This window comes from Solenopsis invicta, chromosome 14, assembly GCF_016802725.1.
Source record: "Solenopsis invicta isolate M01_SB chromosome 14, UNIL_Sinv_3.0, whole genome shotgun sequence".
Lineage (NCBI taxonomy): Eukaryota > Metazoa > Arthropoda > Insecta > Hymenoptera > Formicidae > Solenopsis > Solenopsis invicta.
Genome location: NC_052677.1, coordinates 16,004,376 through 16,020,218, shown reverse-complemented (window position 1 = coordinate 16,020,218; position 15,843 = coordinate 16,004,376). Strand labels below are relative to the sequence as shown.

Below are 15,843 nucleotides of genomic sequence, written 5' to 3'. Positions count from 1 at the left end.
CAGTTAGTAACAAGTTAGTTTATTTATTCTGAATTTACGATGACATTTTCATTTTCACATCCTTTTGTCCCGAATAATTAAGTACACAGTAAATACAGTAATTCGTGACCCGTTAAATGTGCCTGAAAAACGATTAAGATAAAATTTCGCTTAAGATAAATTTTTCAATAACAATGATAAAAATGTTTCATTAAAAAAAAATTCATATCTACACAGCATATTTTATTGTTAGTTAAAAATAATAATTATCAACGATTATGTATGATAATTTTTTTGAGTCTGTTAACTAATTAATTAATATGAAAATGTAAAAAGGGGAGATAGCGAGAGAATTTTAAATTTTAAATTACTCAAAATTGCAAAATCAAGCTAGCTTGTTAATATGTACATAATATGCGGTTATCAAAATGATAATTTCATATTCATAATATATTTATCTTTTGAAAGCAGAAAGTGGCTGTAGGTATAAAAAATTACATTTTGTGAATACATGCTTATCCAGATACACTGATATTTGAACACATCTTTCCGTTATGTGTTACAAACTTCAGTCACGTAGATACTTTTCATGCTAGAGTGTTCCCTGAGACGAAAAGCATTAGTATGGTTGCTGCGAAAGAAAAAGGGCAAAAGGTAAATTTTAAATTGCTATCTCGACTAAATTAAGTTTGCTGTTACTTTAACGCAAACCTTTAAATGTTTTTTAGTTTTGTTTTGTTTCTTGGCATTTTAAAATGCCTCATCTCTTTTTTTTTTCTTTCATACAAAAACATAGCTGAGTTTCAAGTCAAGTAATAATGATGTGAACTTTGTTATTTCAAATAAAAATCTACCATAAATCCACAATCAAGTTGTTTGTCATTTTATAAATTCTCAAAAGAACTGAAGATATTTATATGATTGCAAATACAATATCAAAAAGTAAATTATAAATAAATAAAAATTTTGTATAATTAATTTCTATCATAAAATAATTCATAATTTTTAGATATATGCTTTTTATATTATAATAAATAAATTAATAAAACATATATCATTAATAACAAATATTCTATCTGAAATAAATTACATAAAAGCTATTTTAAATAATAAAAATGATTAAGGGTGCCTCCAAAATTGAGACACCGTTAATCATACGTTTTACAAAATTATTATTAAAAACTAAAAATATCAAAAGAGCAAAGATAGATTTTAAAATTTTATAAAGAAAATAGCATTTTGCAGGTGATGGAAAATGTGCGATATTCGAACATGAAATGATTATGTACCGCGTATACATGTAACGTATATAGTGATTACGTATTTAGCTGTTCTCTTCGATATTGGAACGTACCGGAAGCGGTTTGTTATTGAGGTCGACCAAGGAGTCCGAGACCAGGATCTTGCCTTCGCGCACCACCGTTTGTAACACCAGTCCGTACCTCGCTGCAACTTTTTCATTTCTCAAGACACCGCGCGATACAACTGCCAACTGCAGCACTTCTGCCTCATCCACTGGTCTTCCTAAATTCCACGTAAAACTCTAAAAAAGAAGACAGAATTATTCAGGATGAACATTTTGTCAGATCCAATAATTCTGTAAAAAAATCAATGGACAAATCAAGGAGCTCTGTGAAATTAATAAAAGTCGGAACAACAGCTGTTCGATAAAAATAAATTTTTCACATTTAAAATCAGGAATAAGTGAGAAAATGTTGGATTCTTTTATTTCTTTCTTTTCAAAAATTAGTAATCTTTGTCATCATAAAAAATCTTTTTTAACATTTATTAATTAGTTCATAAAGTTTTTATTAATTAGTTCATAAAGAGAAAAGCACTCTATCATACAAAAAAGTTTAATATGTGATTATTTTAATATTTATTTAAAAAGTAAATTTTATTATATTTTTTATCAAAAAATCTTATGTTTTGACAATTTTAACATAAACCGAAAGAGAGAAAGAGTAAAGTTCAACTGTTTAAATCTTTAGATTCAAAAAATATATTTACAGAATAAAAAAATTATTTTTTTAATTCATTAATTTTTTTTACAGAATGTGTACAAAGGTTCTTCCAGTTGGACATATCAAAGAGAAATATTATTCTTTTTCTGATACTTTCACAAATTGATTATACGTTGCTATAAGCCAGGTGATTTGAATCTCTATTGCGAATTTGCACGAATTCAGCTCGCGCACGTGTAAAAAGGAAAACGCCTGAAAAATAGCGTTACACGCGAAATGTGGATATATGTATAAATAAAAATGGCAGATCGATAAAATGTGAGCACTCCTTTGAATGCCTTTGAGAAAACTACGCGACATTTAAGAAAGAGCCGATATTGAGGAAACTATTAAGCATCAATCTGTCACACGATAAAAGACGATTTATTATTTACGCTCGAGAAACGTAAACTGCCCTTTTCTCTTAGTGATTTTTAATAAAGCTACGCTCATCGTCGTACAGTCGTTCCAATTTCATTTCTGTCTCCATCTCTGCAAAGAAACAGCTGAATTAAACATATCATCAATAGGGCTTAAAAATAGTCGTGAGTTTCTTATAAAATCAGAGAGATATTTTGATACAATCTTGTGGAATCGAAAAATATTTAACCGTTGCTAAATTCCCGATGGTGACAGCTTTGATTTCTTCGAAGCAGAAAAATCAGAATTTAATACAAAAAAGGTTACGGCTTTTTGTGCTCCATGTTTGTAAATGCAATTTAGTTATACGTGATGAAAATAGGAACGGATAAAAAAACTCAAGCAAAAATGCTGAACTATTTCGTGGATTCAAAGACTAGGAATTTAATTTCACAGAGCCAAATTCTTCCCACACCTGTTTCGCAGAAAACAAGTTCGCGTTCCGTTCAATACATGTCTGCAGTAAGATTGATAAATTTCAGAAAATATATTAACAACTCTTTATTAAACATTCTTTAACTAAATTTTTAATCTTTAAAATCGGGATTGAATTTATGTGAAAGTTCTTTCATCTTCTTCTTCACGGATCTATTTCAATTTTGGTAAAGAGCAAATAAAAAGAACGAATTATAGCTTTTCCTTTTACATGGAGAAATATTAAAGGTATTCTCTTTCTGTTTCGATCCAACATTAACAATTTAATTATCTACGCTGCTTCTATTAGGAGAGTACTGAAATTCTAAAACTAATCCTAGAAATCGATATTGAGTAATCCATTTCGGAGGAACTTCTTGCACAATTTATATCAATTTGCATATGTTTTATCACAACCTTTGCAGGTTTTATGAAAATAAATTGGTATTCTTAATTATGTTAAAAGCATTATAAAATTGCAACTCTCGTGTTTATATGCGTAACACTTCTACTGTTAATGTAAACTTGACACGTTCATTAGTTACATCATGTTACCGTTGTCCAGACTATCAGGATATTGCGAAACATTTATTTCCCTTCGTGGATCGTTTACGAGGGACGATACATCGTCTAGGGTAGAACTGTCAGGCAACTCGTTGTCAGACAGGCTTTTCCAACGCGAAAGCGCCATAATGGATTGCTTCACGTCGACGTCATTGAATTGAGCTTTCGATTCTTATTAAGCAGTTTCCGCGTCCGCGTGCAATTGCCGAACGTAATAAACTAGGTCAGTATTTCGTATACGTTCGGTGCGGATTTACATTTATCTCACGTGCATACGTTGCGATCGTTAGAAATATAAATCTGCCATTTTCGCAACAATCCCTTATTTTGCATGTTACATATATCTCGAGCACATGTATGGAAATTTCTATTTTAGAGAAAACAGAAGACAAAGAGCTACTTTGCCATTATGCATCCGCAAGCTATTGACAAGCTATCGCGAACGGCAAACAACGATATACAAATTTCCTCGTAAAATAAATGATTAAATTTGCTTCGAGGAAAGCAATGTTGTGAATCGCAACAACAAAATCGTCATTGGTTGTTGCACGATTATGTTTCCCAGCTGAATACGTTCGCATGAGATTGCGAGGTAATCGTTTCCATCGCGGAATATGTTCGTGATACACATTTGTTGCACCGATCGGTACACGTAAGTTTTCAGATCGCAAAAATGTTTACTGCGTTTTTCACGAGTGCCATGTATAGCGAATGGAATCGATTCCACTACCATACACTTTCGCTTTGACCGCGATATAAAAGTTGAATAAAATGGTCCGTCACAGGGTCGCTTTTATAAAATGCGCGCCAAAGAATCTGTGATCTTTGTTCCAATTTAGTTCTCTTTCTCTCTCCTCCAATAAATAAACAGTAAATAACTAAAACATTTTTAATATCTATTAAAAATTAATAATGCTTGATAAATTAAATTTTCATAGATACGACATATACGTATACCGCAGCTACTCTATGTTTCTAAATCATTTCTTTCGCGTGCAGATAAGCACGTTACTAAATCACCATAACGTAACAGTAATTGGATACACTGGTTACGGAGCTGTCTTACATCGCGAGGTAAAAAGTAATCAACACGCTTTCGGTTTCATCACGAGCCTGACAAATCCAGCGCTAATCTTCACTAGACTACCTGCATACTAGAAAATTTTGCCATTGTGCAATTTATATTGTAAGGCTAATTTGCGATGCAGATTAGGAAACTTCCAAGAAAAGTTTTGATGAAGCTCTCTTCTCTCTTTTGAGATTACTCTTTAATTTACAGAGATACAGACATGCAAGCTGAATCAGAGGAAGAATCGGAACGGAGTAAACTTTCAGAGATTAATAGTTAACAGAAGCAGCACAATTACTACTGGACTATTAAGGAAAGCATTTAATTATTTTTCGTAAATTTTTTCGAGGAGTTCCTGGTCATATTGTCTTAAAATTTTACACTCGATTTTTATTCGAATTTTATTATTCCAATTGTATTATCGCCTTTGTTATTTATTGAATCAGCAATAATAGTATTTAGTGTATAATAAATTATAGATTGTGTTTTATCATGCAATCCCAAGAAGATTATTAATAAATACAATAACGATATCGAATGAACAACAATATTATTTAATAAAGTAAATTATTATTTAACTATTATTTATTAAATCAAAACTAATGGTTGCCACGAGCCATTTATACATATATTTTGAACATTTTCCTGAGCGTTTTAATTGTTCAGGAGCGGCGCCTAATGATTTAATGCGTTTGTAATATAGGTGTGACGGAATCGGTATTTTCCCAGATAACATGCATATTTGCTCCTGACGTTTACAATTATGGTCATAACAGGAGACATCAACACTCCGATAATTCAACACTCCAACCAATAATGTTTCATTTGAAAGGTCATTATCGGTACGTGTCATCACATATTAATGGAAATTATTTGATGGAAGATACATTTAATTAGAAATCTAATGAAAATATTCTCAAGATATTTTCTGTAAGCTGAAGCGTGATATTAATCAAAGTAGTATCCCTATTTTGTTTGAGGATATTCTTAAAATTATTAAAATATTTAAAAACAAAAATTTTTTTTAGAATACAAATCATAATAAATTATTTATTAAACTAACATGATTGTTCTTTAAAAATACTTTTATTTTTACAATGTATTGTCTAAATTTAAAATTTTGAAGAATTTATATTTTAAAAAATTGATGTTTTTTAAAACTATTCTTTTCTCATGATTATTTATAACATTCAAAATTTGTTCATTTTTTCCATCATTTGAATGTAAATTTAAATATTTTTCTACATTTGTATGTAATTTAATATGTAAAACGAGTTTGCTGAAGTGGCGAGAATAAGAAAAAAAATGGATCTAAAATTTGCCAAAAGAATTAGATTAAGTTAGATTCAATGGTTTGTAAAAAACTCGAGATAATCCTCATATTAAACGCTTTCTTGTTTGCTGCGTTACGTTCTACATCCTACGTTCCATTGAGGCAGAAACTTTATCTTGTATACGCAAACGTATTCTTGGGATTTTGCAAAACTTATTGTCGGTCTGATGTTCGTGTTGTATAAAAGTAGAAACGTTTCATAAATGGAAGAAGAAACTTTACCTGCTCAACCTCAATAACATCCCCATTGTCTTCAAGTACGCTTGAATAATGTGATACTTCTGCAACAAACAAGAAAAAATATTTCCTATACATATAATTTGTACTTAAAATATTTCAATATTCCGAAAATTTTATTACTATGCTAAAAAAAAATGTTTATATTATATTTTAAAGTTATATGACATTGTATTAAAAACTATAGATTTACTGTCGATGTAACAATATAAACATCTGATCTAGATGATTAAATAGCTTAAGAGAGAGAGAGAGAGAGAGAGAGAGAATAGAAATAAATAAGATTAAACCATGCGCATACATATCAAATAAACCCTTGCAACGAATGTAAGTAGTGCATCAAAAAACCATTAATTCGTTACCAAAAACTTCGTTAAAAAATGTTATTGACCATGATATTTTTACAGTCAATATTTGACTTATATATTACCTCAATGAAGCTAAGATGCTTGAATATCTATTGGCAAAAACAAAGTTTGTAAAAATTAATCCATTTCTGACAAATCTTACAAATGGATAAAAATGCAAAATGACGGATAAACGAACGATTACATCGACACTATAAGATTATAAAATTATATAAACGCTCAAGTACATTCGCGTTTAGTTTTGACATTATTCTTTAATAAAGCAATGCTAAAAATAATATATATACATATAGTAATAACAACATAAATTTATAAAACAAAAAATTCCCTTATAATAAAAAAATATGTAGACCTGATGTAAATATAATCTTACACATTCTCCTGCCTATGAAACTCAGAAAAGTGCTTATATTAATTTCATGTAACCTAGTTTTACGCATATATCAGCTTCCATTTTAAATTCAAAAGCTTTTCACAAGTTCGCCTGCAATAATAACGTCACTCTGGGGCAAATTAAAATTACATTTTGCGGTTTTACATCAGAGCGCCGCTGCAAATTCATAAAGTGTAAAAGTGAACATATTAGGTTTAGAGAGAATCATGGAATAGAGATACCTCTGGAGCAACTAGAACACAAAATGCCTTTATTCCGGAACAACTGTAAATACCTTCCAGCTATTTCGCTACCACAGAATTCTCGGAATGCTAGATACGGAATGCAATACAAATCTTATTGCGATTCACCCAACAATTGTTAGGAATAATAATGTAAAAGTAACTTGCTTTTTGTGAACAACCGAAAAAGATGTGCCACCAATAAGTACTATTATTTTTCATGAACGCGTTTCTACATCGCACAAGTGTCATATCGTCTTTTTTGCTTGTCGATCACTTAGTTATCTCCAGCAAAATTTTTTAGATGCTTTTGTTAGATATGTGAAAAGTGGGCCAGTTTGAGTGACGCGTTCCATTTGCGATTTAACAAGAAAACTAACCAAAAAGTACTTGTATTAAAACGATAAAAATAATTTAGTTTGCAGGCGAGATAATTTAGAGAAATGTATATATATTCATCAGATACAATTGTTATTGTTTTGCTTTTGATTTACATACAGCAATCGGATCATTGCAAAAACATTACAAGAACATAAATCCAACTGTTTTATTCATCGCAACTTATTTATCTAGTGTAAAATCTCGCGATTATCTTCCTGTTTATTAGATACGGAAAGCTAGTTAGAAGCGGTATATTTTACATGCGAGAAAGTTTAATCAACATAACTAAATTTTTATCGATTTACCGGTGAAAAGCCCGGAGATAGAAAGTTTCGCGTAGAGATAAGGGGCTTCATGGTCAGCTACACGTGGCGCATATGCAATCGAAGGAAAACGCGAGTGTTCGTTAACGCGCAATGAAATCACACGATACGCACGAAACGTAATCCCTGTTCTTTCATAATATTTTTTACAGAACTTCAATTTCTATTTAAAAGAAAAAATTTTTTCTATTAAAAGTCAAACAAATCTAATCCTCGGTTTTTCAAACTAAATTAGAAGTGCCATCGAGTGTGTCATCGAGAGTGTGCGTAAAATCATATTTTTAATAATTATATTTTTATAAAATAAACATTTTTAGAAAATTTGAATAAAAATTAATTAGAAAAAAATTAAGAAATATTGATTTTTTTTCTTAATACTGTATTTTTATTTATTTATTTTTTTTTTATTAAAATATAGTTGTTATTAATAATCATAAAAACTCTAAATTAAAAATTATGCTGTTCCCTTTATTTAAATCTAATAAATGAACAAAATAGTAATGTAGATTGTTTAATCTTTTCAATCTTGCATTATAAATGTAACATATAAAATGTGCATATTTGCGATAATTACAGCGCAATGTTTGTGTTGCGATTATTATAAATTCATTCCTGTACTGCCCATATGTGACTTTATGCAAAACAAGTTGTAAATGTCGCACCATATCGCGAATCTCAACGACTACGACGTCAGACGTTGCTTTTTCTTGCGTACAAACAATAGGGAATCAAATATTATGCAGAAATAGCTGAACAACGTTTACAAGAAGAGATTCGACTGCAAATGCATAAACATTGCGTACTATTTGCATAACAAACGCAGTTATCGATTCGGTCTCGAGGATATTTGCAAATTGCTTAGTAATGGGCACTTTAACAGTGAGAACGATCGATGTCTGGTATGAAAATAACGTTATAATGACTATCACGTAAATTTATGAAAGATCTTAACATCAAACGCTGTTCATACACCTGCATTGTCATGATAGATTGTTCTTTAATAATCGGCGTCAGTTACGATCACATAATACACGGAGAAAGTTACTCATCATTATTAGGTTATTAATACCCCCTATTATTAGCCGCTGTTGTTTCAACTACACATGAAAGAATGCACATTATCATTTATGATTATCGAGTAATTATCGTTAATTAATTGCAACGTATTATTATACAAGGCTAATTTCATCGTATTTATTATACCGCAAAATGGTTGACGGTGAATTAATTAGCTTTGCGTTTATATAATGCTCGTATATTTGCTACATTACATATGAAGCATTAACAAGATTACAAGAGAATTAAAGAGTCATTTACAATTTGCAAGGAAGAAACACGAAAGTGCAATTTGAACGGCTAATATTTGAGATAAACAGTTATTTCCGTAATTGGCGTCAGAGCGAAACTATTCATTTATTAAATCCGCCCACTTCTATTTGATCAAGTTTAACATTCGTCTCTTTCCGCTGCAATATATATCATACAATTCAATGTGATGTAATACAGTATTTATGAATTCCGTTAACGCGTTAATTTCATAATCAAATGTTCTTGCGTGTATATGATGTGTATTTACGAATTAATTACATTGTTCACCATTAAAATTCTTTCTGAAATTTGAGTAAAATGGGTCAAAAATGGCGTTTCTTGTTACTTTTCAATATTTGTTGCAGCAAAAAACTTGTTTCTAAATAAAGTTAAAGACATACAAAAATACAATTCAAGAGCTTTTAAATGAATTTTAATTTGTGATCGTATGGTAAATTTTCATAAAAGTACGGCTGTTTGTGAATTTTAGACTTTTTGTAAAATCTAGTATAAAAAAACCAAATTTAAATATGCGACAACAAAAAATTTGAATGTACACACTACTACATAAAATTATTAATTCAAAATGGCGAAACCATTGATTTCAAAGAGCATCATGTCAACTTTTATATTTGTTTATTTGTCTACGTGTCTACATGTAAGTTTATTAAAATGTTTGCTTTTGAATTTACGATGATGGCATTTATCATTTTTTCTTGTACTATATAGATTATACAGAAATTTAATATTCAAACAGCCATAATTTAACGAAAATAAGTCGTCATACTATCATGAAAATTTATTTGAAAACTCTTGAACTGTACTTTTAAATGTCATTAATTTTATTTAGAAACACGGTTCTTTTTTGTTGTAAAACAACATTAAAAAGCATTAAAAACGTTTAATGTCGATTTAACTCAAAACTTCAGCTTTACTCAAAACGCTAATAATGTTATGACGCTTCGGAGAGAAAGAAAAAGTGATATTTTGTTGAACTATTATTAATCCTAATATATCAGAATATGTAATTCTAAATAATTTTATTTTTGTATAAAATTTGTATAAAATTTTATATAAAAACTTTTTTAACTATCAATAAATAATATCAGAAAGTTGTTATATTACAAAATATTGAAATGTATATCAAATATCGTTTTCTTTTATATTTTCATTTCTATGTAATAAAAAGTTTCCACAGTATAATGAATAATCACAAAGAAAATGAAACTCGAGCCCGTGAGACTCGTAAAATCCTATTATGCGGTTCCAGAAACAATTATTTTAGTTCTTTATTTCAAATTAGATTAAAAATATGTGCACTTTTTAATTAAAACATTTCTATTATAACGTATTTCTTCTATTGAAAGGTCGAGAACGCATTCTGTGACATTTTATTTTTAATTCTCAAATGAATGTATAATTAAATGTATAATTAAATCATGTATAATTAAATAAACAGAGACATTCTGTCATTTCATCTATTTCATTACTTAAATATCTCGTCTGATTTTTAGGGATACAGAATTAATTATTACAAAAATGTGAGGATTTTCTCATTTACGGATATATTTGCAGAGAGACCTAGACTTCAAATTTCAGACGTTCGAAAACTCACGTTCCTCGTTAAATTCCCCACTGCCTGCGCGTTTAACAGCGAATTAATCGTAATTCACGTTGAGATCAACGTCATAATTCCAACGCTAGATGCTTTCGATGTTAATAATCCTAACAACTGTTGATAATCCGCAAAGCTAGATATTATAATCGTGTAGCAAGAAACTCCCATTGTAGTACAGCAAATTATTCGAAATTCGAACTCGAGACTCATGATCTCGTAACCACAACCTTCTCTAATTCCTCATTACGCATAATTGCACATATAATAGATGCTGGACACCGCTACTTTTTCTTTACTGACGTGCACTGTAGTTCAAGATCGTCTACCAAGCTTTGGTACAAAGCATCCGTACAAACTGGGGCAGGTATGATTAAATGAAATGTTTCTCTCTCTCTCTCTCTCTCTCTCTCTCTCTCTCTCCCTTTGCAGAACTTAGGCTGTAGGGCATGCGTCTCTCGCTGCTTACGTCTAAATTTCCATGCATACAATCTCACGGTAACATAAGCGTAAAGCAATACTATTTTGAGAACTGTAAAGGCTAGAATCTCGAGAAAGTATGAAAAAATATGTAGCACAACATAATTTTATGTGATTCTCAGCTGATATAAATATCCAACAAATATGTCTGCTCAACACATATTGATATATTCATATACATTTTATATATGTTTTCTGAACGTTTCATAATGTTTCCCAATATTTTATAACTGTTTAGAAAACGTATATAAAATCAATAGTGTTATTAGAGTAAAAACATGTTAATTATCTGAACACCCTCGAACAAGTAATTAAATTTTCCTTCAGTTCTGGTAATTATGATGGAATCATTATCATATGAGAAAAGTATTACTACTAATATTTGCTGTGTATAATAAAGAGAGTAAGTATAATATTAATAGATAATTAGAGACAAGTTATAAATATATTTGAAATGATAGATTTAAAAGAGTAGAATAATCATTCCGTTTTCCATTGAATTCTATTCTTTCTCTTAAAACGCGTAAATCATAAATTACAATGTGTAACAACAGATTATTTAATATCATACACAATATAAATAAAACGTGCAATCTGTATTTTTGAAATAATAATAAAACATAACAATACATGATGCACACCATGCATAATTGATATTAAAAATATTCAATTTATCATTTCATTTTTCGCAAAATAAAAACAAAAAAGTGTACTTTTTAAAAATCACAAAGAGGAAAATGCATCTCTTGCCGTTGTCGATGCTTCAATTATCGAAAAATTTTGATTAACGTACGTTCGCCAATTATCGAAAAGCGGTCATCGGTACATAGCAGTATGTGACTACAACTAGTTAACTCGAAAATCGTTCGCACATAGCAGTACGCGACTACAACTGATTAACCCGAAAATTAGAGAGATTGACCCGGAGCGTCTCTTGAAGGTTTGACAATTCTGCAGTTAAACAAATCTGCGATACAATCAATCGCTCGAATATAACCGCACTAGACCGCCAAAGGACGTGCAGATATGCATCGAAGCACGTGAAAAACGCGTGCATTAAGCTATGGAATCTGCATAGTAATAAGCTAACAATATCGAGAATATTTAGATAATAGATATCACGATAGTTATGAATCAAACATAAGATGCTTTATGCATAATAATTATTATACATGAATTAAAAGATAATATAGCTTTGTACATTAATTTCTAATTTCTTCCTTAAAAAAAAAAAAAAAATAAATAAAAAAAATTCTGGATATCGGTATAACAATAAATAAAATTAGTCAAAGAAAATATATATTAAAATTATAAAATAAAAAAATAAGAGACTGATAATAAATGATTATTAATTTAAGAACGCATAAAAAGTAACAATAAATTTTTCCAGAGTTATTTTTCGAGAAAAGAATAATTTATTGGAGTCGATTTTGCAGACAGCAAATCGCTCTTTTTCTCCTTCTGTATTTATAGTGATTTATTTGAGAAGTACGTCGTCTAGCACAAAAAATCAACTCAAATCGCACTCATCTAAAACTTCATTTCCTGCAAACGTCAGCGATGTAATAAATTCCGAGTCATATGCTTACCTCGAAAATCGATCTTCGCAACCTTGTCGCCTTTGCATTTGAGACCCTGAATGTTCTTCAAGATAACGACGAGCGACATTCTTGCTTCGCTGCTGAGCCGCGATTACAAAGATCACTGAATAGAGGCCAGATCTTTCCGTCATCTAATCCTGAATGATCGTGCGAGCTTTCATTGTGTCATCCATAATACCGTATACTTCATCGATACCGTTTTCGCGCCATTCGTAGCTCGCAGACATTGCTCCAGTTACAGGTAGAATCTTGAGGGAGTCAACGAGATAGAGGGAATCTATGTAACAGAGCCAGGAATCTCTTCTCCATTCGTTGCTGCGTACGTTATCGAACCAGGTGTGTCGTCCGTGACCAGCCGAGGTCAAGCGGGGTCAAGGTAAAGGAGGAGCAGTCCTAAATCGAATCCTGAGATATGTCGAGTTTCAGTCACCCTTTGGCGGAAGAGCGCGATCCCGGCGCGAACGTGCCTTCTGGAGGCTGGTCCGTCGACTGCTCTCCGTCCTCCGAGAATTCGCGCCTTAAACAACCCCCGTGAGTTTGCACCGGGGGAATAATTGGCGCACGCGCCCTCAGTGGTGCGTGGTGGCTGTCGGAGCCGGTTTTCATCGTCACCACTCGCTGGAACCGGCGTACACCATTACGCGTTCACCGAGCGTCGTTAATGGGTGACGTGCATCTCTCGCGCTTGTCACACTGAATCGTCGCTGAGTTAATCAAGCGACAGGTGCATTCCCAACGTGGTGCGAAAACGAAAAATGAGGCGACGGGCTCGTAGAACCGAAACGCGACTATCTGAGGACATTAAATAAAAAAATATGGAAAAAACATTCTCTAAAATTTTAGAGGAAAAGATATCTGAACGATGCGTTCAAAAATTCAAGCTTTTAAACGTTTTTCTTTATCTTTTACGGAACATTTTTACTATACATGTAAATAAATATGAGATATATAATATGAAGTAAAATAGTTTGCAATATTGAAGTATAAATTCTGACATTTGGAAAAAAATGCAAAAAATTTAGAATATTTAATGGAACCCATCTAATTTATATCATTTCATTTTATATATATATATATATATATATATCAAAAATTTTAAATAAACGTTAATAATCAAAATTAATTTCATAATTAATTATATACACATAAAGCTTATCTATATAAAAACAAATGTTAGCTTATTTAATCACATGCAGGGCACGTACACAGAAACATACACAACAAACACAAAATAAAAATGTATAAATCTTACCCTCATACATTACATGTGTCATATTCTTTATTGAGAGAGATTCCAGCTTGTTGAATACAAAAATTTAAAGTCAAAAGATGCTTAACAGAGATGTCTCATATATCATGTATCATTCTTTTTTTTATATTGTATATTAAGAGAGATTGGTTCCTAGAAATTCCATGCTTTATTATACTCACCCTGAAAATATAAACATTAAAATAAATGCACAATTTTACGATGTAGCTCGTAAAGCAATAAAGAAAATATAAAGAAAAAAATGCTTTATTAAATATTGAAAGGCACTAGAATTTTTATAGCTACTCTATAAAATATTTTCCTGGTTCTTGAATTATACTTAGGTATGTATTCTGTATACGCTCTTTATTCTTAACGACAGCTGCCAATGTATGCAGCTTTTTTGCTATATAAAATATCATCTACGTAATAACACAGACAACTATCGTTAAAAAGCGTGTTCAGAGTATCCTAGACTCGTCTGTCAATCAAAAACATATCTTCTGCTTAAAATATTATTTTTTATTATATACCTACAAAAGATTAAATTGTGATATTTGTGATTTAACGTGAAAAGTCTGCAATATCTATATATAAAAATTTGCAGTCAATCATATTTATTCTATCAAACATTTAATTATCGCAATATTTGCAAAAAAAAATAATATTTTTTCTGTATTGACTACAAATGTAAAAGATCAATCAGGTTATTATAGTTGTGTTTATCGTAAAAAATACGGATCATAAAAGGTTCGTAAATGAAAATGTGAACAGTTGTAAACTGATACATTATCAAAAAAGTAGGTAGCGGGCCAGCGTAAATATCGCGAAATCGTACAATATATTAGAAGAGTTTTACCAAATATATTTACTAAAAAATTGGTTCAAGAATTATAACAGAATTATTTCTGCTTTCTTTTCTACGAAATTCCAATTATATTTTAATTAATATAAAATAAATCCATATATTTTCTTTTAAACAAAATTTAAATAAGTCATATTGTAAACAATTTAATTTAAAACTTCTCTCTTAAAAATTTTTAAAAAATTAAATAAAGAAAGGTATCCGATACCATCATTAATCTTTTTTTATTCTCGTTGTTTATACTCATTATTATAAAATTTAAATTTAAATTACAAAAGTCTAAGCGCTTTCTGTTTAATTTGTAAATATTTATGTTTTCGCTTTACAAATTTTATACAGTCATTTTATATAACATATTCCCTTAATTAAACGGACAAAATGATAGATAAATGTAAATTTAAAAAAAAACAGATGTCTGTTAAAATTAAAATTGATGGCCCTGAAACAATTTATTAGTCTCTCAATCAAAATGATCACAAAACATTAAAATTATTCAACTTATCACAAGCTATCTGTCTTAAAATCAAATCAAAATTTCAAATGAAAATCAAATAGGAGTTCAATTATGCCGCAGCATAATTGAACTCCCATCTGATTTTCATTTGACTTGTCAAATGTAATCATATTGAACGATTAACATTTTTATTCGTTCTCTGCATTCAAACTTTCCACATTTATTTTCACGATAAATGATATCTCCAACTTTTTAACATAAAACTACGTATTGTTCTCTCGTCAGTTTCTCTCACACTTTTAATCTTGCAAGTCATTAATTCTCTGGACTCTTGGGTACTGAAATTTTCATACGTTCGGAAAGTCTCTGGACTTTGAAATATTCAGTCTCCAATAATCTCGGTTTTTCAACGCTAAATAGACTTTCAATTTCTAAGAGTTTTGAACTTGAATTTTACAGCATTCTCTTATACATTTCTCAAACAGCATGTTTGAAAAATAAGACGTCTTTATTTCTCAAAATCTTTCAATTCTTTTTAAAGTTTAAAAATTTTTTAATTTTTTAG

At 30.2% G+C, this 15,843-nt stretch overlaps 1 protein-coding gene across 4 annotated transcripts in view; it reads right to left on the bottom strand.

Annotated features, from left to right (window-relative positions):
• LOC105207796 (otoferlin) overlaps positions 1–13,467 on the bottom strand; it is a 35,990-nt gene extending 22,523 nt beyond the window's left edge. For 2 of the 4 annotated variants that reach the window (XM_026132277.2, XM_026132280.2), the window contains exons 1-3: positions 12,699–13,466; positions 6,005–6,063; positions 1,334–1,522 (exon numbers count right to left, since the gene is read on the bottom strand). In XM_026132277.2, coding sequence (XP_025988062.1) covers positions 1,334–1,522; positions 6,005–6,063; positions 12,699–12,777 — 327 coding nt within the window. In that variant the 5' untranslated portion in view covers positions 12,778–13,466. Of the gene's footprint in view, positions 1–1,333; positions 1,523–6,004; positions 6,064–12,698 lie in introns of all 4 variants that reach the window. The other 2 variants (XM_026132278.2, XM_026132279.2) reach the window with 2 other exon arrangements.
• Between the last annotated feature and the right edge of the window lie 2,376 nt (positions 13,468–15,843).